This window comes from Ursus maritimus, unplaced genomic scaffold (genome assembly GCF_017311325.1).
Source record: "Ursus maritimus isolate PB19 unplaced genomic scaffold, ASM1731132v1 scaffold_13, whole genome shotgun sequence".
Classification (NCBI taxonomy): domain Eukaryota; kingdom Metazoa; phylum Chordata; class Mammalia; order Carnivora; family Ursidae; genus Ursus; species Ursus maritimus.
Window position 1 is genome coordinate 49,892,691 of NW_024423675.1, and position 27,212 is coordinate 49,919,902.

A 27,212-nucleotide genomic window follows, 5' to 3' on the forward strand; every position below is an offset into this window, starting at 1 on the left:
ACGATTGCACTTATGTATAAATTTGCAATAAAATTGCTATAGATTTGTTATGTTTGCTAGCTCATTTCTGTCATTTAAATTAGCATTATTACATAAAATATAAATCATTCCAGCTTCAAACACTTCATTATCCTTTCAGAATACCTGAGGCTTTTTATATGTCCTGTACAAATACTGCTTTGAACAACTGTGAGGATTTTTCTTTTCTGCCGTTAGGATATTAGGTAGCATTTCTCACACTTTGGCCAATACAGGGTATTATATATTTTTTAAAGTTTTCAGTTTTGACGAGCAATAATTATTATATCTCATTATATTTAAAATTAATGTTATGCAAAATAAATTTTTGGTCTTCCGTGATTTCATTCTTCTTATCTCTTTGCTGGATTGTGTTAACGTGTGACAATGCATTTGTAGAATATCAAAGATCAGCTGGACAAACTCGGGGAGCAGATTGCAGTCATTCATGAAAAACAACCAGACGTGATCCTCGAAGCTTCTGGACCTGAAGCTATTCAAATCCGGGATACACTTACTCAGTTGAATGCAAAATGGGACAGAATTAATAGAATGTACAATGATCGTAAAGGGTATGTGTAAATTAAAATCTTACTTTTCTTAAAAAGGCCTGTAAGTACATGGGCCACGACAAAGGTCATATGTACACTAAGATTAATGAGAATAAGTTCCACATCCTTGTCCTAGGCGTTGTTTAATAAATTGTGATGAGTGTGGTTCCTTAAAGAGGAATTGCATCACATATAGATGATGGTTTGCAACATAATATCTTAATAATTAAAGGAAGCACCCTTAATTTTTAGTATCTGAATAGTGTGTATTTTCCTTAAAAAACTTAGAAAAGATTTTCATTAATGCTCACTTTCTCCACACCCTTGATGATTAATGCAAGTGAAGAACAGGGATAACTACAGATAATTTGAATCTATGTATAACCTTAAACCCTTTTTTTAAATAATTTTCTGTTTAAATTTCTCCTCTGTTTAAATTTTCTGTTTAAATTTCTCCTCCTCCTCCTCCTCCTCCTCCTCCTCCTCCCCCTCCTCCTCCCCTCCTCCTCCTCAAGATTTTATTTATTTATTTGGCAGAGAGAGAGACAGCCAGCGAGAGAGGGAACACAGCAGGGGGAGTGGGAGAGGAAGAAGCAGGCTCCCAGCGGAAGAGGGACTCGATCCCAGGACCCTGGGATCACGCCCTGGGTCAAAGGCAGACGCTTAATGACTGAGCCACCCAGGCGCCCCTTTTGAGCCTTCTTTCTCGATTTTGACCAGAACTATTACTAAGTAGAAATAAGAATGGTAAGGTTTTTGCCAGTAGCTGCATATGTGGTGAGAGGCAAGTAAGGGGTGAAACAGCCAATATAAAGAACTGTGTAAGAGGAGAGTTACCAGAAAATGTGTTGGAAAACGTTAAGAGACATACACACAACAACTAAGCATCACGTTCTTCATCTTTGTTTTAGCTGACATATTTCAAGTGAGTATACAGTCCTTGAACAGATCACTTTTAATGGCCTTTGGGTGTATTCCTTTGTATGCATTTTTAAAATCGTCTCTGTACATTTAGAGAATATTTTTTACATACATTTTTATGCATAGTTCTGCCTAGTTACACTTGATTATTAGATGATGATTAATTTGTTAAAACAGAATAACTCTTTTTAAAAGTCTTATGAAACACAGTAACGTTTAACAAGAAGGCTGTGGATGGCATCATGAAATTGTTTCTCATATGCCTGCCAACAGTATCGGTTAATATTGACAGGTTGTTTTTGTTTTTGTTTTTGACTTTTGATAATTGTGTAGCGATGGATTGCATCTCCATCTTATTTTCCTGTTTTCATTTCTTTGGTTATCAAAGAGATTTCAATATTCTTATATATGTTTACTGGTCCCAGTGTTGAATTTCTTCTGGATCATTAGGTGATCCTCTTTGCTTGTTTTTCTATCATGATACTACTGTTTACTTATTAATTTGCAAAAGCTTTTTCCACATTAAGGATATTAACCATTCATATTTTTTGTTTATCACTTAACTATTTACAGCTTTTCATGGGCCCCTTAATTTTGTTAATGGTGTTTTTTGATGTATGGAAGTTCTCATTTTATAATCCTATCTTATAAGTCTTTTCCTTTGTGATTTCATTTTGTTTATGTGAATATAAATTAGCTTTTGATTGTGAGATTAGTTAAGTACTTATATATGTTTAAAAAACAATTTTATTTGATTTCAAGTTTACACTGAATAACTAACCCATCTGCATTTTATTATGGTATGTACTTTGGGTTAAGCCTCTAGTTTGGTGGTTCTGTACACTGCCTCTTCAGTAGCAAGAGTAGATAGAGTCCATGCATCTCTACCTTTTAAACACTTAAGTTTTCCATAGTAACTGCCCCAATTTACATTCCCACCAACAGTGCATGAGGATTAACTTCTCTCCACATTCTTTCCAACACTTGTTATTTCTTGTCTTTTTGATACTCAGTTTTCTGACTGGTGTGAGATGGTATCTCATGTGGTTTTGATTCACATTTCCCTGATCAGTGATGTTGAACAACTTTTCATGTGTCTGTTGACTATCTGGATATCTTCTTTGTAAAAATGTCTGCTCAGGTCCATTCCACTTTCATGGGATCATTTGTTGTTTTGGATTGAGTTGTAGAAGTTCTTTATATATTTTGGATAACAACCCCTTATTGAATATATCATTTGCAGATACTTTCTCCCATTCAGTACGTTGCTTTTTTATTTTGTTGATGGTTTTCTTCACTGTGCAAAAGCTTTTTATTTTGGTCTGGTTCCAGTAGTCTATTTTATTTTTTTATTTTTTTTTCTTTACCTGAGGAGACATATCCATAAATATAAGTATTTATGGATACTTATGGCTAGCATCCCAGAGATTACTGCCTGTGTTACTTTTGGATAGTTTTATGGTTTCAGGTCTCACATTTAAATCTTGACTACATGTTTGCTTTTACCAGTGAAAAATTTCAGGTATCACATTTAAGTCTTGACTATGTGTTTGCTTTTACCAGTAAAAAAAAAAAGAAAAAATCGTTATTTTCTTACTTTTCTAGTTGTGGCGTTTTCTTTCCACTTGAAGAATTGTGGTGAACTCCTTTAACTTTTGTTTGTCTGGGAAGTCTGTCTATCCTTCAATTCTGAATGACCTTGCCAGGTAGAGTATTGATTGGAGGTTTCTTCCTTTCAGCAATTAAAATATATCATGCCACTCTCTTCTGACTTGTAGAGTTTCTGTGGAAAAATCAGCTGATAGCCTTGTGTAATGGTTTGTTTCTATGTAATGGTTTGTTTTTTCTTGTTGCTTTTAAGATTCCCCCTTTTATCTTTAGTTTTTATCATTATAATTATTCTGTGTCTTGGTGTGAACTTCCTTGGGTTCATCTTGTTTGGGATTCTTTGTGCTTCCTGGACCTGGATGTCTGTTTCCTTCCCACTGTTAGGGGTGTTTTCCACTATTAATTTCTTCAAATAATTTTCTGCCCCTCTTCTCTCTAACTTCTCTTTTTGGGATTCCTATAATGTGAATGTTATTACACTTGATGATGTTTCAGAGTCCCCCTAATCTATTCTCATTTTTATTATTATTACTTTTCTTTTTGCTGTTCAGTTTGGTTGTTTTCCATTACCCTGGCTTCCAGATTGCTGATTCATTCTTCTGCATCCTCTAATCTGTTGATTCCCTCCAGTATATTTTTCATCTCAGTTATTGTATTCATTAGCCCTGACTGGTTATTTTTTATATTTTCTGTCTTTTTGTTGAAGTTCTTACTGAGTTCAAGTATTCTTCTCTCAAGTCTGGTGAGTATCTTTATGACCATTACTTTGCTCTCTCTATCAGGTCTATTGCTTATCTCAGTTTGTTTAGCTTTTTTTTTCCCCCTGTGATTTTGTTTTGTTCTTTCATTTGGGACATATTCCTCTGTTTCCTCATTTTGTCTGACTCTCCATGTTTGTTTCTGTGTATTGGATAGGTCAGTTATATCTCTTGGTCTTGAAGGTAGTGGATTTGTGTGGTGTCCTGTGGTGCAATCCACACTATTGCATGTGCCCTCCTGTTGTGCTGAGCCATGATTACTATGCACAGTGGTGGGTCAGGCTGGCCCTTAGCCCAGCTGGCTACACTGACCTGCTTTGCCTGCTGTAGGCCCACTGGGCAGGGTTTGCTCCCCTGGCTGTGAAGAGACCTGGTTGCAGCCACCTTGGGCTTGTTGGTGGATGGGGCCAGTACTTAATTTGGCTGTCTACGGTTAGCTGGTGCAACAGCTGCAGGGGCAGGAAAGGGCAGGGCTTGCTCTCTGCACAGCCAGCTGAGAGGCCCAGCTGCAGTATGTGTGGACACTTTGGTATGTGGGGTTATCTCCTCTACTCCCCAGGTCAGGAGTCACTTTGGAGGGATGCCTGCCCAGGCGAATTGGTTGGGTTGGGAGGGTCTGCAGGGGAATGCCAGGATGGGCATGTGGTGCTACCAAGGTGGATGGATGGAGAGTGTCAGAATTGTCTTCCAGAACCATCTTACTATCTGTGTTGGGCAACAGCAAGAAAAATGGCATCTGCCAGCACTTTCGTCCCTGGGGAAACTTCCTGCAGATCCCTGTCCCTCTGGTAGTTTTGTGCTTTTCTTGTTCATTACTATACAGTTGGTGTGTGGTAGCTTTCTTCTGCACTGTATGTGCATGTGTGTGTGCATGTGCGTGTCTGGTATAAAATTGATTTTTTTGACCTTTGTAGTATCTTGACACATCAATTGTATATAATGATAACTTTTTTTCTTTTTAAAAATCTTCCTATTTGTGTATATGTATTTGGCTAATGTGGTAGAACTTTGAGAACATTGCTGATTAGTAATGTTGATGGCAGAAGTTCTGTTATTTTCTTGATTATAAAAATGTTACCTTTTAAAAAGGTAACATGGGAATTTTCAAAATTTTAAGCACCAAACTATATTTTACTATATTTTCTTATGTTAGAAGAGTCTCATCTGTCTTAACTTTTATTATTTTGTTTCCTTTGTTAACTTGATTGAACTTGCTGGAGGGTTGCCTCCTTTATTTTATCCCAGCACTTGGATGCATTATGTTCTTATTCTTAATTTTTGTTTTTCTCTCCCACTTTGGTAACCTATCTTAAATATTTATTTTTCTCCATCCATGTTTATCCACCTTTCACAAGTAGTAAGTGAGAACTTTTTTTGTATTCTGGTTTTTTTTGTAAAACATCAAGGCAGTGGCAAATGTCCTACATTTTCATGGTTTCTGTTATCAGTTATAATCACATGAAGGTGAGCACCAAGTTCATTTGTCTATACCAGGTCCCTGTGCCATTTGGCTGATAAAACTTTTCAAACTTTTTCAGGAGTAGAATTTAGTGATTCATCACTTACATACAACACCCAGTGCTCATCACTATAAGTGTCCTCCTTAATGCCCATCACCCATTTAGCCCATCCCCACACCTACCTCCCCTCCAGCAACCCTCTGTTCTCTATAGCTAAGAGTCTATTTTATGGTTTGCCTCTCTCTCTCTCTCTCTTTTTTTCTTTCCCCTATGTTCATCTGTTTTATTTCTAAATTCCACATATAAGTGAAATCATATGGTATTTGTCTTTCTCTCAATGACTTATTACACCGTATGTTGACTAACTGGAATTTAAATAAAAACTTGAAACAAACAAACAAGATAAAACTAATCTATGGGGGGAAAAACTTTTTGAACTTTGTTGCCCTATAGTAAAAGTAAGATAAATGCCATGAAAATATAACGGATCATCTTTCTTTTTTTTTTTCTTTAAGATTTTATTTATTTATTTGACAGAGAGAGAGAGACAGACAGCCCTTCGAGAGAGGGAACACAAGCAGGGGGAGTGGGAAAGGAAGAAGCAGGCTCCCAGTGGAGCAGGGAGCCTGATGTGGGGCTCGATCCCAGGACCCTGGGATCACGCTCTGAGCCGAAGGCAGACGCTTAACAACTGAGCCACCCAGGTGCCCCACAGATCATCTTTCTTTGAGAACTCCCTTATGCCTACTTCACACTGGTACATGGTGTTAGTTTTTGTATTTTTTCAAATAAGTAATTTTACAACCATCTTAGATAAATAATGGAGCCCCCTTTTCCTGGATGAATTTCTTCCCTTTCTTTGAGCGAGTTGTTTCTTCCTTCTCATCTTGGATCCTTGCATCCTTATATATCTTCTCTCCTAAGAATGTCTTTTCAGGTATTCGTATTTCCTTTGGTGGCTTTCACTGCTATGCAGACAAAGTTCAGACCTCTCATCTTGAACTTGGAAGCTTTTTATCAGTGTTCTCCAGATGGCTTGATTTCTTATGCCTTGTACCTATTGCTTGAAAAAAAGTTTCCTTCATTCATTTCACACAAACTTGGTTAAAATTTTCTTTGTTTTCTTTACCTTCCCAGTTTCTGATTCTTACTCAATTCCATCTTCTACAAGGAATAGTTTTCCTTCTTTCATCAGTCATTCTTTTTCTATTATTTAAAAATTTTCAAAATTCAATTTTAAGACTTCACCCATCCATCTACCTCTGTGTACTTGTCTATCCATCTGTCCATGCACCATCTCTTTGACCAGTATTTATTGAGTGCTGACTAATTCAAGGCACGTGCAGCTCCGTGTAAGTAGTTATGAAGGATTATGAGGCAGGTGTACTAAATAGATATAGTCTCTGTCTCAGGGTCCAAATGTATATGGTAGAAAAATATAGACATAGTGCCTAGTGCTGTGATGGGGACAATACAGGAGACCTTGCTAGGCACCTTGAAGAATTTGGCAAGTCTTCTTAGAGGTTACCCAGGCGAAGGAATAGAGGGAATACAACATTGCATAAGGTCATAGATAAGAGAGAGAGTGCAGTACAGTTGAGGAAATGGAAATAGTCCAGCAGAGTTAGAACTCATAGGAGAGAGATGAAACCAGAAAGGTCTGAAGGGACTATATCAGAAGGACCTTTTGTATCAAGTTAAGTACAGTTGACCCTTGAACAACATGGGGATAGGAGCACTGACCCCCTCTCCCCAATGTAGTTGAAAATCTGTGTATAACTTTTGGCTCCCCCAAAACTTAACTACTAATGCTTACTGCTGACTAAAGCCTTACTAATAACATAGTTTATTAACACATATTTTGTATGTTATATGTATGATATACCGTATTCATACAATAAAATAAGCTAGAGAAAAGAAAATGTTATTAAGAAAATCATAAGGAAGAGGACATATATTTGCTGTATTTATCAGAAAAATCCATGCGTAAGTATAGGGAGCCATTACAGTATTTTAACAAGGGAATGACAATTTGCTGATTGTAGAATATGCTGGTAGACGACAAGACTAAGAGCTAGGAGAACCAGTCTAGACTGGTCGCATGACGGTAACTCGATTAGGATAGTGGCTGTGGAAGTGGAGACTAAGGGAAAATTTGAGAATTAAATAGGGGAGTCAATAAAATGTGGTGATTCATGGGATGTTGGAGTAAGGAAGAGGGAAGAATGAAAAATGAGCCCCAAGTCTTTGGCTTGAGGACCTAAGTAGGTGGTAGTACCATTGCCAGAGATAGTACATCGGTGGTGAGATCAGTTTGTGGGGAAGATGGAAGGCCAGTTGAGATATTAGAGATAGCAAACTCATATGTTTATAAACCAAGGATGCAGTAAGGCTGGGACTTTGAGTCTGACTCTCTGGAAGTCCACAGCCTTTCACAATACTGTGCTGCTTCCCATACAAGCTGGCAGGGTTAGGGAGGAGGTGATGGCTTTCTGAGTCCTATTTTTGCATCCCCTCCCCCCGCTTTTTAAAAAACTCTTTCCTATTTAATCCATAGCTATTCTGCTTAGATTTATTTGAAATTTATGTTCTGTTACAATGATACTCATCTTTACTAAATATAATGTTTATGTTCTCAAGGTCTTCAGATCTTTTAGGCAGCCTTTTTAGCAACATTTTCTGTTGCAACATCTGAAAAGTTAGAATTCATGTTTCTTATTTAGTTATTGCCTGGGTTTATGAAAGGTAATGAGGATTGCCTCTGTATCTTCTCTTAGTGTTTTGTTTGAAGTGCTCTTATTTTTGTCATGCCCAATAGAATGTTGCTTCCCTGTGGGCACTCAACAAATATTAACTGAATTTTCAAAATGATTTTCATGGAAGAAGGAAATAGAAACATTTTTAGGAGTTCATGATGCCAGGCACCATTTTATTATTTTTTTTGAAAAGAATGTTATCTTTTTATTATGCAAAGTAAAAATTTTATTAAAATTGTTAAAATCTCAGGGATATCATCTAACCCTCTCCTGGCACTGATACATTAAAAAAAAAAAAAAAAAAAAAAAAGGCACAAGGAAATTTGCTAGGATCCAAATCCAACAAAGATTTTTCTTTGTAGACTTAGTTTATGTGTTCCAAATGTGACAAGCAGTGGAGTTTGACTTTATCCCCTTTCTAAAGGAGTTAGGTTTAAATAGAAACCGTGATAGCCCTTTGTCTTGTTGCCTTACGTTTCCATACTGTGTAGGCACTTCCGTACTGTGCTGTGTTCAGATAGAGGGGACACTCCAGGTTGGCCATCGCACAGAGTGTGTTAGCCGGCTAGGGCTGCCATCATAGGATACCAGCGATGGGGTGGCTTAAACAACAAACACATTTCTCTCAGTTCTAGAGGCTGGAAGTCCAAGATCAAGGTGCCAGCAGGGTTAGTTTTTAATGAGGCCTCTCTTCCTGGCTTGCAGATGGTCACCTTCTCACTGTGTCCTTACACACTGTGGCCTTTCCTCTGTGCTTTTGCAGACATTGAGAGAGAGAGAGATATCAATCTCTGGTATCTGTTTCTCTTCTTATTAAGACACCAGTCTAATGGGATTAGGGCCCTATTCGTATGACCTCATTTAACCTTAATTAGTTCCTTAAAGGCCCTCTTAAATATAGTCACATTGAGGGACTAGGGCTTCAACATATGAATTTTGGGGGGCACAGGGCAGCCCATAACACAGAGATAATGGAGTGCAAAGAAATTTTGAAGGGTTTTGGCCTTTTGGGTTTTGTTCTAGCTGGGAACTAAGTGTTGTGGAAGTAAAACACCTTTTTTTCCCCCCCCAAGAAAATAGAGTAATTAGTCATATTTTACATATTTACCGTGGTAAATGTTTAAAGTTGGGTCGGTTAAGATGGCTGCAGCTAATCAATCTTGATTTTCCAAGCTGGAGCAGGCTCTCTTTTCAGGTTAAAAAGCTGCCTAGTGTGTTGGTGTTTGTGTACATGTGTGTTAAGACAGAGAGGGGCAGGATTGCTCTTGATATGGTGCACGTTTCTCTAAGAGGAATCATGAACTGTAATCTTCTATGAAAACTGGTCTCATAGAGCAGTGAGCTGTGAATTCACTTGTTTTGGGGTTTCAGTTTAAATGAGATTTGTATTTCCTTTTTAGAAAAAGTGCTTCGAGATGGTCCTGGAAATTTTGGAAACCTATTTTGTCTCTTGTCCTCTAGTCATTTTGATAGGGCTATGGAAGAATGGAGACAGTTCCATTGTGACCTTAATGACCTCACACAGTGGATAACAGAGGCTGAAGAGTTACTGGCTGAAACCTTTGCTCCCGATGGTGGCCTGGACTTGGAGAAAGCCAGGGTCCACCAGCAGGTGAGTGCTTTCCTTCAGAGGCTAAGGGGCCACTCAAGAGGTGGCATATTTCTTTAGTATGTGGTGTTGAAGACTGATTTTGAAAGTAAGGGTATAAATATGTTAACTTTTCAGGAGTCGTAGATAACCTGTAATTTTTGTTCCACTTCAGCTCTCCAAGTTCAGAAGTTTAAGAAACGTTGGTATTTACAATTTTTAATCAGGGCTTTAGAAATTTACGTTAAAAATGCTCTTTAGTGGTTAATATAAAAAAACAATTTTATTTTTAAGATTTTATGGGCAGAATAACGTGTTAAATTTTGTATGCAAGACTTTATCAAGGACAGAAAGATATTTGCATACCTCACCTGTTTTCTGTACTTACAGACCAGGCATCTTATTTTTCTTTGTGTAATTGATAATTCTCATATAAATAAATTATTCTTGAGCTCTGTCAGGGTCTCTGCTCCTGTGAGTCTAATTCAGTCTTGGGGAAATATAACACAGTAGCTAAATCAGTTCTGTTGATATTGGGTCAATAAAAGTAATGGTCAAAAGCAAGCAAAATTTCAATTTACCATTGTTAAAAATATTTTCTTTTCAATCTTTAAAATATACTTTCTGTAGAAGGCTCACAAGGAGTTAGAAAATGCTTTTATTTTTTCACGAACATGTTAATTTTCATGAATTTTATTTTTAGAGTTATAGATGAGTGCTTAAATTTGACTTTAAAATATCCCTTCTTAGTTTGTTGCTTAAAAATTTACAGACTCATGAAGCAATGTCTCAATAAAATACACAATGAGGTTTACTTACATATGATGGGACATAGTGGTATGTGGGGGGTATATACATATAGATGTATTCAGAAATGCTTTCAAGCACATGTTTAGAAGAAGAGAAACAATCCACTTTACTCAAACAGTCTATGCTTAGGCCTCAATGTAAATAGCTGTTATTTACGCTATTAGGCTGTCCCTCTTCCAGTGTATTTTGCCTAATGGCATTCATGAGAATGAGTTAGATTTCAAAATAGATTTCATTTAGTGTGTTGGTTGAGAGGCAGGTAAAGTGTTTTAAAATGCCTTTTCCGTGAACATAGAATGTTCTTCCAGGACTTCGTTTCTCTGACACAACACTGACGCCGTAGTGCCTTTGTGGACCCGTTGCGTAGTTTAGTAGCGGAGTTCATCTTGAGTTGTACTCTGTTACAGGAGCTCGAAGAGGGCATCAGCAGCCACCAGCCCAGTTTTGCAGCCCTAAACAGAACCGGGGATGGCATTGTACAGAAACTCTCCCCCACGGACGGAAGCTTTTTGAAAGACAAGCTGGCAGGTTTAAACCAGCGCTGGAGTGCGATCTTTGCAGAAGTGAGGGACCGGCGGCCAAGGTGATTTAGCTGTGCTAACTCGAGGGCATGGGGGTAAAGAGATTTTGGCAGAGCCTTGCATCACTGTAAGATGCAATCAGATGAGTTCAGAATTCTTCTGTTGTCTGATACCATGATAGGAGTTGCATCGACATTTAAGACCGCTACTGTGATGTTCTGTATTTTTAGAATGTTGTCTCTTCCTGTATTTGTAGGCTATCCATAAAGTCTCACTTTTCTACTCAGATGTTCTACAATGTAAAAGATATCTTTCTCCTTCTCATTTCTGACATTTTATTAAGATATGGCGACTCGGTGGCGGGAACTTGAAGTAGATGGGGAACAGTCTGGACTTGCAGTCCGAAGATCTGGGTTCAGGGTCAGACTTCTCACTCACTCATTTCCTGGCTGGGTCTTGGGCTCTTCCTCTGAAATCCCTCTTACTTGGTTGTTCTTACTGTCAAAGGGTGTGTTACATCCATACATGCCAGTGCTTTGTAAATAATACGATTCCTCATCCCTGCAATATAATAAATACCATGAATTATTGTCTGCTTTCATGTCAGGTTCTGTTACAATGCCCAGATTTTATTCGGTGTCTTCTGGTTGCAAACATGTTTGATGACCGGTGAATATAGTACTCAGCATTACAAATTATTTTATATATTACTTTAAAATTATTGAAGTTATTTTTGAGACAGTCAAGATTTAATGGTTGATTTCTACTTTGTGTAACATATTTCAGTTCATTAATGATCTTTTTAAGGTTAATAGTAGTTTTGGGTTGAAAAGTCCCCCATTTTTTTCCTCCTAATTTTAACTCTGTGGATACTGTATTAGTTTAGCGATAAGCTATTGTTTTGTTAAAGACCGAGTTAATATTTTATCAAGTCCTGTTTTTCAGTGCAAAGTACAACATAAAATATGGAACTTTGAATATTTGGCCTATGGCAGCTTTTTATAAAATCACATCATCTATTGTTTTGTGAGTTTTGGTAAGAGGCAAATGATGGTTTGTGCGTTTGGGTTGAGAGATTGCCGTGTGGCGGAGACCGTGTTTGGCACGGGGCACACGTTGTTTCATTTTATCCTCTCAATGGCTCTGGGGGAGCTTAGGCCCACTGTACAGCTTTTGAAACTGAGGCTTAGAGGGGAGACCTTAAGTAGCTTGTCAAGTCTCACAAAAAGTTAGTGATAGCACGAACTTAGGCTCTCAGAATACTGTGCATGGACAAATTCGGCAAGAGCACAAAGCTCTCCAGCCAAGCTTCCTCCTCTGTAAATAAGAACTGTGATATCCTCTCAGAGGTGTCACGAGGATTCAATGAGACAATGTTGGTAAAAAGGATATTCCCAGACTGTTCATATAAACACTCAAAATACCCAGTTCTCACAATAGCAAGTTAAACTAAAACTTACTCTTGAAGCATGTTATTGCTGAGTTTTGCCAATGATTGATTGAGTGATTTGATCAATATTTATTGAGCTTTGTGTTTGGCCTTTGGGGTGTAAATATGACTTAGAACTCAGAGACTAAGATGAAGAAACTGTTTAAAGGGACAAAGGATATGGCGTGATTGAAGAGCACATCGTTAGGAAGATAACAGTGTCGTCACAGAGGCAGGGGTGATGGGATGTGAAATTTAGGCATCCCAGGGGAGGGATCCTGAAGCTGAGTTTTGAAGCATTTGTAACAATTTCCCATAAACTCATCCTAGGGAGGGCCTTCTAGGGAAAAGAGTAGAACACGTAAAGGTGGGAGGCATGAAGTAGCATGGCCAGGTGAGAGATCTGCAAAGTTACATGGCGAGGAGGGTTCAGGGGACTAGGGGTGGGATTGAAAGCTGAGGCCCCATAGGATTTTATGTGCCATGCTAATGAGTTTGCATGGAGAGTCATTCTAGCTTGAAAATCATCTAGCTCCCAGGTCTTCTTAAGGAAAAAGATGTGCCTTCTGGCATGGTATTAGCAATAAGAGCAGAAATTCTCCTAAAGATTTTCTAACGGATCTCTGGAATGTGGTAATTATTGCTCCCGGAACTAACAAGGTGAAGCTAATACATATTTTACTCATCTTGGGGACAAGATAAGAATAATGAATCTCTTCTCTGACATCTTGTATTTTAACTAAAGCAATATTTATTTTCATGAATTTATGTTTAACTTCATTTCAGGTTGTAACTTATCTTAAACTGGGGCCACCTTGCAATTTTAAGAGCTTGTATGTGTACTGTTATCAGAGTCATTGAGGAATAGCACACAGTTTAATTTGTTTTTATACTGAGTGCCTGTAGTTAAATATTTGCACAGTTCATCAACTTATGCCGTTATTCCTTAATGAGCAATTGTTATCTCCTGTTTGAACATAAATTTATAACTTGTTTTTACTCTTAGTGATAGCATTTAAAATGTGGATTATATTTAGCTAAGTTTGCGGATGAAAATTTTGTGTGACTCAAATATGTCTTCTTGAAATTACTTTGATGTTAGTTTCTTTCATAGATGTATTTTGGAAATATTGTTAGTCATGATTATGCAACATTGGAAATATAAATTCCAGCTTTTTAAAAAATAATACAAGGTTTATAATAGTATTTGGGTGCTTACAAAGTTGTTACTTAAGTTAATGAGTCTTCGATATAGAGGGTAAATTACCTGTCTTGGTATTGTCAGTCTCTAACAATTAGTACCATTGCCTGCTTGCTTGCTTGGTTTTAATCTTGAAGCAGTGTTCTCTTCTGGTGGATACTTAGAAATGTAAACTTGATGATTTTGTAGTGATTTTCATTCATTTTTAACAGTAAAATACTCTCCCTCAAGTATTACTCTCTGTTAAATACACAAATATTTGTTTAGCATCTGATTATATTTATATATTGCATCATATGTTAGGTTTCTTGTGATCAAAAAGACACAGTCATAAAAAAATGTAAATTTTTATTCAGGATGACACAATGCAATTCATTAAAAAATTACATTCAGTTTTTAAACTAGCAGCTAATAACCACAACTATAAAAATAATGATACCACCACCAAGCTGTAAATAGCTTTCAAACCCTCTCTGAAAAATACATAATCTTGTTCATCATATGAGTTCTAGTCACATTCTCATCTTCTGACAGATGGTTTATATACTTATAAATGTTATTCTTACAACATTTAAAAGATCTAATTAAGGCAGTTCCTTTTTTATATTCATATGACTATTTGTTTCCTTATATCCTTTGAAACTTTTGCTTTGTTTTTTTCTAGATCTCTTTTTATAACTTGGTGCTATATTCAAATATAATACTTATTTTAACGAGCTAACCAAATTTTCATTTTTTTCTTAGTCTTTCCTAATACTTGTAAAAATTTTCCATTCTCAGTATCTTGCCTTGCTCTTATTTTTTCTTTTCTATGAATAAAGTAGAGTAAAAGTTGCCACCTAATGTGAATAATATGTCATATAATGATGACTTTTTATCTCCATCCACTACTCAAAGAGAATTATGTGTTTTTCCTTATTTTCTTGAGATAAAGACGTTTTGCTTTCTTTTTTTTTTAACTTCCGTTATGTTGTACAATGGTCTCTAGCTTTAAAATAATCTGTTGTATTAAATTTCTGCAAAATTTTTCATGATGAGAGAAGATTATGTATATAGTTTCAGTGTTTTTGAATATAATGAAGGAAGAATTTTTATTCTCATACTATCAAAAAAATCTTTGGTATTGCAGAATGTATATATTAGTATTCACACTCATTTAAAAATAGATATTAAAATAATTATTAGGAATTTGTGTGTGTGTGGTGTATTTAGTTAGGATATCCAAAGCAAATATATGATGTTCTGCCTAATTGGATAATTTTTGTCCATGTTTTCAATAATATATTCTTTTAGGCTAAAAGGTGAAAGTAAGCAGGTGATGGAATATAGAAAAAGACTAGATGACATTATTTGTTGGTTAACGAAAGCTGAGAATGCTTTGCAAAAGACATCAACCACTGAGCTGGAAGAAAATCTGCAAGAATTAACAGTAAGTGGTTTATTTGTCTCTGTATTTGCCAATGCTTTCTGGTGCATGAACATTTACACTAAAAATAAGATATTGCATGACTGAAGAAGAAAAGGGGAAGAAACTTTGTACTCTGTGGTAAATGTGGTGAACTTTCAAGAGGAATTTTTTTTTTTTTAAGAGCAACTATAATTTTGTTCTTGCAGAGGTAAGGTTTCACTCATAGAAAAGTGGTAAATCATGTGGTCTCAAGTATTAGACTAAAGATTTTTAGGATATTTTAAACAGACTTCATCATTTTAGAATGTAGTAGTACTGTGAAGTATAGTTCTTTGCTTTTAGATTTAGAAGATAATTACTGATTACTAGGTATAAAATTGAGTCTTACAAGAAAACTCTAAGCGACTTGAGAGTATCTCACCTCAGCTTCAGGCTTAACATCATGCTTTTACTAATCAAATTTCCTTTGTTGATCCAGAAGCAACAAGAATTATCTATAGTTGTATATGTATACAATATATGAAAATATGTAATGATGAATATATGTAAACATATCCAAATAGCCATATGTTTTTATATCTACAAATTATATATTTTATATGCATGCACGTTCATCAAAGTATGCCTAAAAGGATACCCACGAATATGATAAAAGATTTTAAGGAGTACGATCGAGGCATTTTGGGAAAGAAACATTTAATAATGATGAAAAATATGTGGCAAACAATTACTAAGTTTTCTTTTCAAAATGTGACAGATATCTAACAAACTTCTTCCTGTTTTATCTAAAAATTTCAGTAGTTTTCTTGGAACATCCCGTTTTGTAAACAATTTGGGGGCGGTCACAGAGTGGGACAGTATATTAGGGTAGGTAGAGAGAAGGTAGAAATGGCTGTATAAAGTGTTCCTGTTGCTGCTGCTTCTTTTTTGCCTTTGATTAGAATAGACATTATTTTCATTATCTAAGAACAGTATGTTAAAGTATCAATGTAAATATGATATAATATGACCCTGTCAAGAGATGGGGGTCAAGGGAGGGACCAGAGTTCAAGTTCATACAAATGTGTGCGAAAAGTCGTTCCCATATCAGTTTCGGTTTGTTAACATAATTTCAGGCTTCTTATAAGTTTATTTTCCAAGAAAAGTTAAAGACATTAGAAGTCCACATTCATAAGAATATTTCCCAAAGAGATTTCTGATAAGTTCTTGAACTTTTCCCAGTATGACAACCTTCTCACCGCAACTCTGTTCTGACTCTTTTATGACTTAACCCAGGAGATGGACGTACAAGCTGAAAAACTCAAATGGCTGAACAGAACTGAATTGGAAATGCTTTCAGATAAAAGTCTGAGTTTACATGAAAGAGAACAAATTTCAGAAAGCTTAAGAAGTGTAAATTCAACATGGAATAAGGTGTGCATTAAGAATTACTGTGATGACTTTCTCATGGTTATTGATTTTGTTGTCAAAAGAGTGAGATCGTGTTAGCTCTTTTGTTTTCAAGTGTACCCAAATTTGGGCACATTTCACTAATGCTTACTAATGTTTGTAATTACTATTTTTTCCAACTGTCCTGAACAGAAACCTATATCCTCAGAAAATACTTTTTATTTTACATGGGATATTTTGGTTTGGGGATTTATATGTGATATACTACATTAAATAATGAATATGTATTCGATTTATGGAATAAAATGCCATATAAAATTATAAAATTGTAAATTAAGAGCATTAAAATAATACTCTGATGTTGCACATGACTTCTCACATATGTAGGTTTATTTTTAATGATTTTATTCATTTAATTATTTTATCTATTTATTTTTAATGATTTATTCATTTATTCACATATTTACTAGGTTCCAGGTGGAATGTAATAGCACGTGCTACAAATGTGACTAAGATAAGGTCCTTTCCCTCATGCCATTACTTTTCTTGCAGTTAAACCCAGGGGCGCCTGGGTAGCGCAGTCGTTAAAGCGTCTGCCTTCGGCTCAGGGCGTGATCCTGGCGTTCCGGGATCGAGTCCCACATCAGGCTCCTCCGCTGGGAGCCTGCTTCTTCCTCTCCCACTCCCCCTGCTGTGTTCCCTCTCTCGCTGGCTGTCTCTCTGTCACATAAATAAATAAAATCTTTAAAAAAAAAAAAACAAGAGCAGATAAAGTCATAGATTTCTATTTCTTTTGCCCTGGAACATACTATATCAGAGTGTGAGGTCTGTCTGAGACTGGGTATGTCTCTGTCCCTGGTTTGGGTAGATCCCTTATCAGTCATTTTTCCCTTCTCGATCCCCTTGAAATGACAGCCATCATCCTGTATCTAATGATGTGGATTCGTTACTGCCTTGATGAGTCACTGATACTGATGACTCACACATGTGTATCTCTGGCCTTGACCTCTCTCCATACCCTAGACTTGCATGTACAGTGGCCTCTTAGGCATGTCTACTTGGCTGTGTAATAGGCATCTCAAACATACAAAATCGAGCTCCTGATCTCCACCTCGTCCCTGTGCTTCACTGCGCTTCTCCTACCTCAGTTACTGGTAATTACTCATTATTGTTTGGCCAAAACCTTTGGAGTCAATCTTAGGTGAATTATATCTCAATTTTAAAAAACTCCAAAGCTTGGAGTCATCATCAGCTTCTCCTTCAGAATACATGTCTATATGATGTGTGGTCTGATGGATGGCTAGATGGTTAGATACACGATAAAGCAAATACAGCAAAATTCTAACAATTGTCAAAGTTGGGTGGCACATTGGGTATTCCCTGTACATTTCTTTCAGGGTTTTTTTAGGTTTGTAGAATTTCCCAAGTTTTACTGCTTTTCACTAACCCCATTGCCACTAACTTGTTTTTAAGCCACCATCATCTCTTGTCTTGATTACTACCATGGCCTCCTCACTGGTGTCCCTGCTTCCTCCTTTGCTCTTTGTCAAAGCAGTCAAAGTATTTGTTAAAACATAATTCAGATCGAGTAACTTCTCTGAGCAAAGCCCTCTAATGGTCTTCCGTCTCACCGGAGGAAAGGCTGAGGTCCTTAATGTGACTTATTAGGCCCCTGATGTTCTGGCTTCCTGTTTTCTCCCTGACTTCATCTTTTCTTCTCTCTCCCTTGTGCTCCTGTCCAGACATGTTGGCCCTGTGTCTAACGTGCCAGACTCAGCTTGTGTATATCCAGTCAGAGCACACGTGTCTTTTTAACCTGAAGGATGTCAGTAGAGACTGGGTAGAATAGGGTACCCTGGTTAATTTGGGAGCACTGTGTTAGAGAAAGCCATATCATACAATTTCATGTAAATTTAACTCTGTCTAGTGAATTATAAGTGTCCAATATCAGATAGTGCTTATTGTACGGAGAATTTCGATAAACGCACTTTAGGAAATACTAACTTGGGGTATTTCATTCATGCATGCATTTATTCATTCAGTAGTTTTGGACTGGACTCTTGCTTTATGCCAAGCACCATTTTAAGAACTAGGAATCCAGCAAAGAGTATGACACTGCTCCTAACCCAAAGAGTTTATTGTGGGTGAGACAAGTAACCAAGCAATTATAACGTAGAGGTATCCGCAGGGACATAAAGTAGAGCACTTACCTGGGTTTGGGAGGTAATCATGGAAGATTCTGTGAGGGAGATCATATCCATGTGAATTTATAAAGAATGAATAAGTATGGGTCAGGTGAAGATGGGGGAAGGGGTATTGCAGGGAGAAGCAGCAGCAAGTGAAAGGGTCTAGAGGAGACAGAGAATGAGCACAGTGCGTTTGGGTCCCGGAAGTAGCTCAATGTGAGGAAGGATGAGAGATGCTTGCAGAGACCAGATCCCAATGGCCTCCCCGTGCATCACAAGGAATTTGAGCTCCATCTTGAGAACGGTTCACCACCTTGAGAGCAGTGGGCAGGTACTGATGGGTTTTAAGCAGAAGAAAGTTACATTTTGAAAGATCACTATAGCTGCACAGTAGAGATGGATGGAGCGAACCTAAAGATGGATAGCCTTAGGACATCAGGATATCGGGCAACTCCTCTGAGCGAAGGCCACTATCCAGATCAGGAAAACTGATCCGAAAAGATCAGTTAGAGTCATTAGACACCCTTGTGAAGGGGGTGTCAGGGAAACAGATGATGAATTCAGATTTGGACATGTCCGAATATCAGGTTGACTGAATGAGCTGAACTAGAGATATATTTTTTGGAGTCTTCAGCCTCTTAAGACTCCATATGATAAATGAAACCATTAGAAACCAGCTCTGGGGGAGAGAAGCCAGGGTCAAGGGTAAGAAGACCAAAAAACCTACCCTGCAGAATGTCAGCATTTGATGGATGGGCAGAGATCAGTCAGAGAGGGAGGCATAAAGTCAGGATTGCAGAATATTAACAGTATCCCGGGGAGAGGGAGGGAGGGCATTCAGTGTCCCAAAGGGCTAGGACAACTAAGGACTGGCTGGCACTCTTCACAGTAGTGTCGGTGGAGGGAGGGCTCTGGGAAGACTGCAGTGGATATGAAGGCGGAGACAGAAGCTCAGGCGTTGAGGGGGAAGAAAAGCAGCAGAACTATCCCTTAGAATAACACTTCCTCTTTCAAAAATATAATCCTCTTTATTTATATAGTATTCTCCTCTTTGTTTGGCCTGATGCTGTAGATATGCAGAGAAGTGCCTAGCACATTGAAGGAACGTATCCAGGAACCTTGTTCCGTGTCTCAGACAAGAATTGCTGGTAAGATACTGTTTACTTCTTCACAAAAAGATTTTATGATGATAAGCATAATACGTCAGAAAATTTTATTTAAAATCACAATGCAATTGTGATTTCAGTTATTTGAAAAGAATGTGTGTTTTGTTTGTTTTGTTTTTTATTATTTTTTTGGCCTTTATGTTCCTTTCCTATATTTCATTTTTTTTCCTGTTTTTTAAAATTTTTTATTTATTAATTTTTTAAATATTTTTTATTATATTGTGTTAGTCACCATACAGTACATCCCTGGTTTCTGATGTAAAGTTCGATGATTCATTAGTTGCGTATAACACCCAGTGCACCATGCATACGTGCCCTCCTTACTACCATCACCCGTCTATCCCATTCCCCCACCGCCCTCCCCTCTGAAGCCCTCAGTTTGTTTCTCAGTCTCTCATGCTTCACTCCCCCCTCTGATTACCCCCCCTTTCTTTATCCCTTTCTTCTCCTACCGATCTTCAATTATCATATGGTTTCTCTCATCTATGTGTTTTTTTTTTTTAAACACAAGACATATTTTATTGCCCAGTGTGTGCAAGGTGTTCCTTCTCACGGTAGCTGAGACTTCTCACCTCTCCTGGGCCTGGAGAGGGATCTGGACCTCCTGCACAGAGGCCGCTGAAGGCAAGGGAGAGGCGAAGTGGGAGAATGGAGGACTGGTCTTCTGGGGACAGTTTTTCAGGACATCGGCTAGAACCTGCTATGTTAGCATGTTCTGGGGTCGTGTTAATTAGACACAGATCACGACTGCAAACAAAAAGTTTGGACGGATGTCCTTGGAATCGGGTAGGAGATGGGGGTTAAGAAGAGTTCTCTGTCCCAGGGAAGGTCTTTACTGACAAATGCTGATCACTAAGATTTGGAGAAAGAAGAGTTTTCTCACTCTTTCATTTCCTTCGCTCTCCTTGTCTGGAGTAGAGGGCAGGCTACTACCCAGTAGCCACCGTGGTCACTGCTCATCGCTGCCGCGCAGGCTCTCTAAACCTCCTTGCCCTGCTCTTCCTCTGTTGAGTCACCAGGTGAACCCCCAAGTGTGATGAACCCTAACTTTCCCCTTCCTCTGTGCTAGCTGTGGTGCTACTGCTGATTCTCCCCTTCCTCCTCTTCCTCTCCCCGCCTTCCTGTTCCTCCACCCTCTCTTCCCTCCTTCTTCCTTTCCTTCTTATTCCTCAAGTCTGCCTCACTCCTCCCCTTCCTTCACCCGCCTTCCTCCCCTCTTCTTCCCTCCCGTTCCACCTTTTCCTTGTTTCTCCCTCCTCCTCCTCCTGTTTCTCTTTAGGATTCTGAAAAAGTAATGAGTGACAGATTTTTTTTAAACTTTTTTGAGATGGCAAGCTTGATGAGAGCCAAGTTTGTAATCCGTTTTACTTGTATTTCCCAGTACCTTGCCCCCAAAATACCTGGGGCCTGATTGGTCTGTTGATTATATTCAAAACACTTGAATGAACATTTGGGTACTGCTGCCTTGGGAACACAAGCTCAACTCTATACCTACAGGGAACAGACTTGATGCATTTTATGAAAGAGCAATAGGTTATCTTACCTTTGGAAACATCATTATGACAAAGGAACAGAGAACATTTTAATACACAAAATTTTCATACACATTTAGAAGTAAAGTGGCACTACGCCTTCCGGTAGGTGGGTAGTTCATTCTCAATAAGATACTCGTCCCTGGCACAGGTATGGGACCTGAAACTTATTTCAGTGTGTCCCTCTCCTCCTACACAGAGTTATAATTCAATTTCTTTTTCTTTTTATTATGTCGAAAAAAATTAACCATTTTAAAGGGAACGGTCCAGTGGCATTTGCAGAATTGTGCAAGTCCCCCCTCCACCTAGGTCCACAGTATTTCCATCACTCCAAAGTAAAACCCCCTGCTTGCTTAGCAGTGTCTCCCCATTCTGCTCCACCCCCACGCGTGGCGACCACCGGTCTGTGCTCTCTCTCCGCGGGTCACCTGTTCTGGGGTATTTCTCGTCCAGTGTTTCTTTCACTTGGCCTGGTGTTTTTAAGGTTTTTCCAGGCCAGCTTCTTGCCGACGCTTGTCAAACAGGTGCTCAGCACTGATAGGCGATCCTACTGTACTTTGCTCTGAATGCCCCTGGCTACCCATCTCTCAACTAATGATCTCTTCTCATTTTTAAAAGACAAAATACCTTTTGTCAACGAGATCTTCCTTTTTCCCATCGGAGAATCCCTATAAGTAGGTTTTCCTACTACATCTGTCCTCACAAACTGTGCATGCTCTCTTCCTATCCCATGGAAGAGTCATCTCTCTCTAAGATCATCTCCTCCCCTTGTGCTTTGGATCCCATCTTCTCTTGGCTTTTTACTTCCCCTCCTTCTCTCCTCTCTACTGGGTCATTCTCACTGGCATCCATTTGGATGCACGCAGCTCTGGTCTGTGCATTTTCACTGATGTGCGGGGCACCACGCACAGATCCACGGCGGTCCTCGGAACTGGCTCTGCCGGTGCGCTCACCAGTCCCGTGGATTTAGCCACTTTTTAACTGTAGAGGGTTCGGCCACTTCTTAGGCCAGGACACTTGAAGTCACCCTTGACTCTTCCCTGGATTTCCCGTCAAATGGATCAGCAAGTTGTCAGTCCCGTGTCTCATCCCAGCTACTTCCATGGACTTGAATACCCTCATCTTTCTCTGTGTTACTGGAATAGTCTCCTTTCTCACTGTCCTGATTCTGTTCTTGCCTTTCCACTCTTCCATAATCTATTCTGATAGCAGCTAAGTCATGCTTTATAAACATATGTTTTATTGTGTCCCTTCTGGCTCACCACAATCTTGTCTCTTTCATCATCCATACTGAGCTGAAGTCTCGCTGTGGTCCAGGAGACGGTGCATGATCTGCCTGCTGTCCGTCCCTCTAATCTCGTTTCTTATCACTTTTCCCTTTGTTTATTCTACTTCAGACACACTGGTCTACTTGCTATTTCTAACATGCTGAGAACACTTCCATTTATGGCCTCTGTGCTTGCTGTTTCTTCTTTCCTTCTTCTTCAGATGTCCTTTCAGATATCTGCATGTTTCACACCCTCTCTTCAACCAGTTCTCTCCTCAACTGTCACCTCAGCTACGCCTTTCCTGACCCTGCCCACTATATCTCAAACACATCCTGCCTCTCTCCATCTTCTTGTATTGGTTTTACCTCATGTCCTCTGTCCGTCTGCCCCACCAGAATGCAGGCTCCGTGAGAGCGGGCTCTTTGTCTTGCCCGCTCCCATACCTGCGGCATCTAGAACAGTGCCTTGTACACAGTACGCCCCAACTAGGTATTGGATGATTTGAAACAATGAATGAATATTTCGGTTGTTTTGACTTTTTTGAAACAAAGAAAGTGACAGTGAGGATGGGGCAGAATGGTATGTGAGGTATTCTCTAGGGTATCTAGTGGTGGAATTGCTGGGTCACAAAATAGGGGGAACTTCTGTTTCAGTTCACGCTTCCACCAGCCCTGTGAGGGCTCTCGTTATTCTCCATGTTATCAGCACTTCAACATTGTGTTCTCAGGACCCCTTTATACTTCAAAAAAATTATTGAAGCCCCTCAAAGAGCTTTCATTGTGTGAGTTATGTTTATAAATATAATAAAACAGAAATTTGAAGAATTATTTATTAATTTGTTTAAAATAGCAATAATGAGGGGTACCTGGGTGGCTCAGTCGGTTAAGCATCTGCCTTCGGCTCAGGTCATGATCCCGGGGTCCTGGGATCGAGCCCTGTGTCAGGCTCACTGCTCGTCAGGAAGTCTGCTTCTCCCTCTCTCTCTGCTCTGCTTGAGCTCTCCCTGCTTGTGCTCTTTCGCTCTCTCTGTCAAATAAATAAATAAATAAAATCGTTTAAAAAATAGCACTAATGAATCCATTTATTATTATATGTTAGTATAAATAATATATTTTTATAAATATAATGTTAGAAACTAGTGTTTCTAAGACAAAAACAAATTTAATTAGAAAAGTGGCATTGCTTTGCATTTTTGAAGATCTTTTAGTATCTAGCAAATTAGAGGACACCTGGATTCTCATATCCACTTCTGCATTTGGTCTGTTATGATATCACATGTCATGTAGCCTTGAGTAAAAAACTGCTCAAAACCACAATGAGATACTACCTCACACCGGTCAGAATGGCTAAAATTAACAAGTTGGAAACAGCAGATGTTGGTGAGGATACGGAGAAAGGGGAACCTTCTTATACTGTTGGTGGGAATGCAAGCTGGTGCAGCTGCTCTGGAAAACAGTATGGAGGTTCCTCAAAAAGTTGAAAATAGAGCTGCCTATGACCCATCAATTGCACTACTCCAAAGATACAAATGGAGTGATCCAAAGGGGCACCTACATCCCCATGTTTACAGCAGCAATGTCCACAATAGCCAAACTATGGAAAGAGCCCAGATGTCCATCAACAGATGAATGGGTAAAGAAGATGTGGTATACATATAAAGTGAAATACTACTACTCAGCCATCGGAAAAAAAAAAAAAATCTTGCCATTTGCAATGATGTGGATGGAACTAGAGGGTATTATACTAAGCGAAATAAGTCAATCAGAGAAAGACAATTATTATATGATCTCACTCATATGTGGAATTTAAGAAACAAAATAGAGGATCATAGGGGAAGGGAGGGAAAAATAAAACAAGATGAAATCAGAGAGGGAGACAAACTATAAGAGACTCTTAATCATTGGAAACAAACTGAGAGTTGCTGGAGGGAAAGTGGGTGGGGGGATAGGGTAACGGGTGATGGACTTTAAGAAGGGCATGTGATGTAATGAGCAGTGGGTATTATATAAGACTGGTGAATCACTGAACTCTGCCTCTGAAACTAATAAACACTATATGTTAATTAATTGAATTTAAATTAAAAAAAGATTAGAAAAAGACTCTATACTTGGGAAAGAATGAGTGTGAAAAGGCAAATCACTTATTATGATAATCATAATTTGGGCATCCGCAGCCCTTGGAAGGGTTTCTGGGTACCCAGAGCTCCCCAGAGGTTATTTTGTGAACCTGTGACCTATAGAGAGAGATAGGGCATTTTATTTCAATTTGCATTTCCCCAGACGCCTGTGTGACTGAGTCTTTTTTTCATGTTTATTTCTTTCTTGTTCCTCTTTCATGGATTGTCTGTTGATATTTTTGGAGCTTACAAAATTATTTTGGTTACACATTCCTTGTTTAGAGTGTGCGTTGCAAATACCTTCTCCCTTAGTCTATGGCTTCTAACATCTTTATTAATGGTGCTATTTTCAGAATTCTTAAACATTAACGGTCTATTAATAGCTTACCCTTTTGGCGTGTTTTTAGAACATTTTTAGTACTCTGAAGTCATAAAGATTCTTTTTTTTATATTTTCAACGAACAGTTGTACAATTTTGGTTTTAATATTCAGGTCCTTAATCCACCAAGAATTAATTTTCCCAGGGTCCGTGTGAGGTCAAATTCTGTCCCATCATCTCCCCGCTCCAGCCGTGGGTGTCCACTCTTGCCAGTATCATTTATTGGCCAGTAAATTCCTCCTCATTGATCTTTAATGCAGTCTGTGCCAAGGTCAGGTTTCTCTGCCACCTCTGCTCTGTGGCTCTTCTCTTCCAGTGGTCTCTGCATGTCTGGGTCCATAAAACACTGAGTTAATCATTCATTATTAGCAAAGTGATACAACTAAATATCAGGTAGGGCATAACCCTCTGTTTTGACTGTTTGCGGCCCTTTTCTATCTTGATTTGAAAATCAGATTTTGAATATATGATTTTGTCAAGTTATGCACAGACTTGCTGGGATTTTTATTAGAATTGTGCTGAATTTATAGATTGACTATATTTTCTAGAAAATTATTTGAGTCTCACTTAATATATCGTATGCTGAAGTGAATTCCAGATGGATCTAATGATTCATTCAACTCTCTCTTATATCAAAACTAAAGAAAAAAACAACAGCCTCCCATTCTTAAAAACAAAACAAGACAAAAATAGACAAACAAAAAATAGAAAAAAAAATCAAATCTTTGGAAAAGACAAGAGTCTAACTTTAAAAGTTCTAGGAAAACAATCCCCCAAGACAAATTTATGGGTTTGATCACTACAGGTTTGTTAACATCGGTATGTTAAAAAGAAACAAAAATTAAATCCTAAAGTAGAAATGTTGTTTTCTGCAATATGGCAAAGGTTCATCTCTCCTGTAAAAAGAGTTCATTCCAACTAATAAGCAGATAAAGAACACAGTTGTAAATTATACCATATTTGGTTAATAAACATAAAAAAATTTGTGCTCATCGACAATCAAAAAGCAATAACTGAAGACCGTGGTGAAGGATGTGTTTCTCCACTGAAATAGAATATTGTTGGTGTGGACGTAGGAATTTCCTCAGTTTCCTACATTGCTGCTGGAAGTCCAGATTTCCAACTTTTAAGGAAAACAGTTTGTCAGCAAGTATGAGATACATTAAACTTCTTGATTTTCTGATCGAGGAATTCTACTTTGGGAGATTTATACTAAGGTGGTAATCAAAAATGTGCAAAATATGCCACAGAAGAAGGTAATCCTTGCACATTCCTTTTTAAAGTAAAATTTCAGGAGCACTGTAAGTATTAGCCAGCTGCAGGATAAGAATTAACTAAAAGTTCGTGAATATATACGTAGATTATAACAGAAGTATTCACAGTGGTTTTGTAGTTGGGGCGCAGAGGTGCAGGAGCCCCTGGCACCTAGGGTCCCAAAGAGACTGGGTTCGGCCACTGGCCGCCGGCAAAATCCAAAGGCAGAGAAACCAGTGGTGGTGAAAGAAGAAAGGGATGTATTTCAGTGAGGCCAGCATCGGGAAGACAATGGACTGGGGTCTCAAAGACTATCCCCAAAGTGCCGAAAAATCTTTCCAGGTTTATGTAAGGAAAATGTGGGACAAAGGTCGGTGTGTACCTGCAGGTGGGCAGTGAAGGTCAAGTCAGTCATCGTCCGGGAGTCAAGCACAGGGGGACTTGCTGACTCTGGGCAGTGCTCATTGCTTGACGGGGTAGCATGGCTTCCCTCCCATCAGGGGATGCTTTGCCCTCAGGGTCTTTTGCCTGAGTTCAGAGATACCCTTGAAAGAAGAACTTAATCAATTAGAAAGTTTGAGGTCAAATGGAAGTAGTTGAAGCCCTCTTTCAATTTTACTAAGAATAACTCATACTCCTCTTATAAAGTTAATTGGGAAAGAATAGAAAATTAGAATTAATTGACTTTAAGGCAAACATCTTGACAAAATAAAATCACGGTCCTAATTTTCCTGTGGTTGATTTATTTTTTATTTTCTCTTCTCTTGGTGTCAGTGACGTCTGAGTTTTTGCGGCCCCACAATGTTGTGGGACGATTTAATTGGCTTTATGGCTACATCAGACATGGAGAGAGGACAGGAAATGCCGTTGTCATTTTAGTATGAAAAAAATAA

General features: G+C 38.4%; 1 protein-coding gene across 1 annotated transcript in view; it reads left to right on the forward strand.

The window, feature by feature from the left end:
* The window catches only part of UTRN (utrophin), a 485,166-nt gene that overhangs the window by 209,853 nt on the left and 248,101 nt on the right, over positions 1-27,212 (forward strand). The window contains exons 41-46 of the mRNA XM_040627923.1: positions 418-590; positions 9,534-9,684; positions 10,878-11,053; positions 14,915-15,050; positions 16,305-16,442; positions 19,677-19,752. Of these exons, the coding sequence (XP_040483857.1) occupies positions 418-590; positions 9,534-9,684; positions 10,878-11,053; positions 14,915-15,050; positions 16,305-16,442; positions 19,677-19,752 (850 nt within the window). The remainder of the gene's footprint in view (positions 1-417; positions 591-9,533; positions 9,685-10,877; positions 11,054-14,914; positions 15,051-16,304; positions 16,443-19,676; positions 19,753-27,212) is intronic.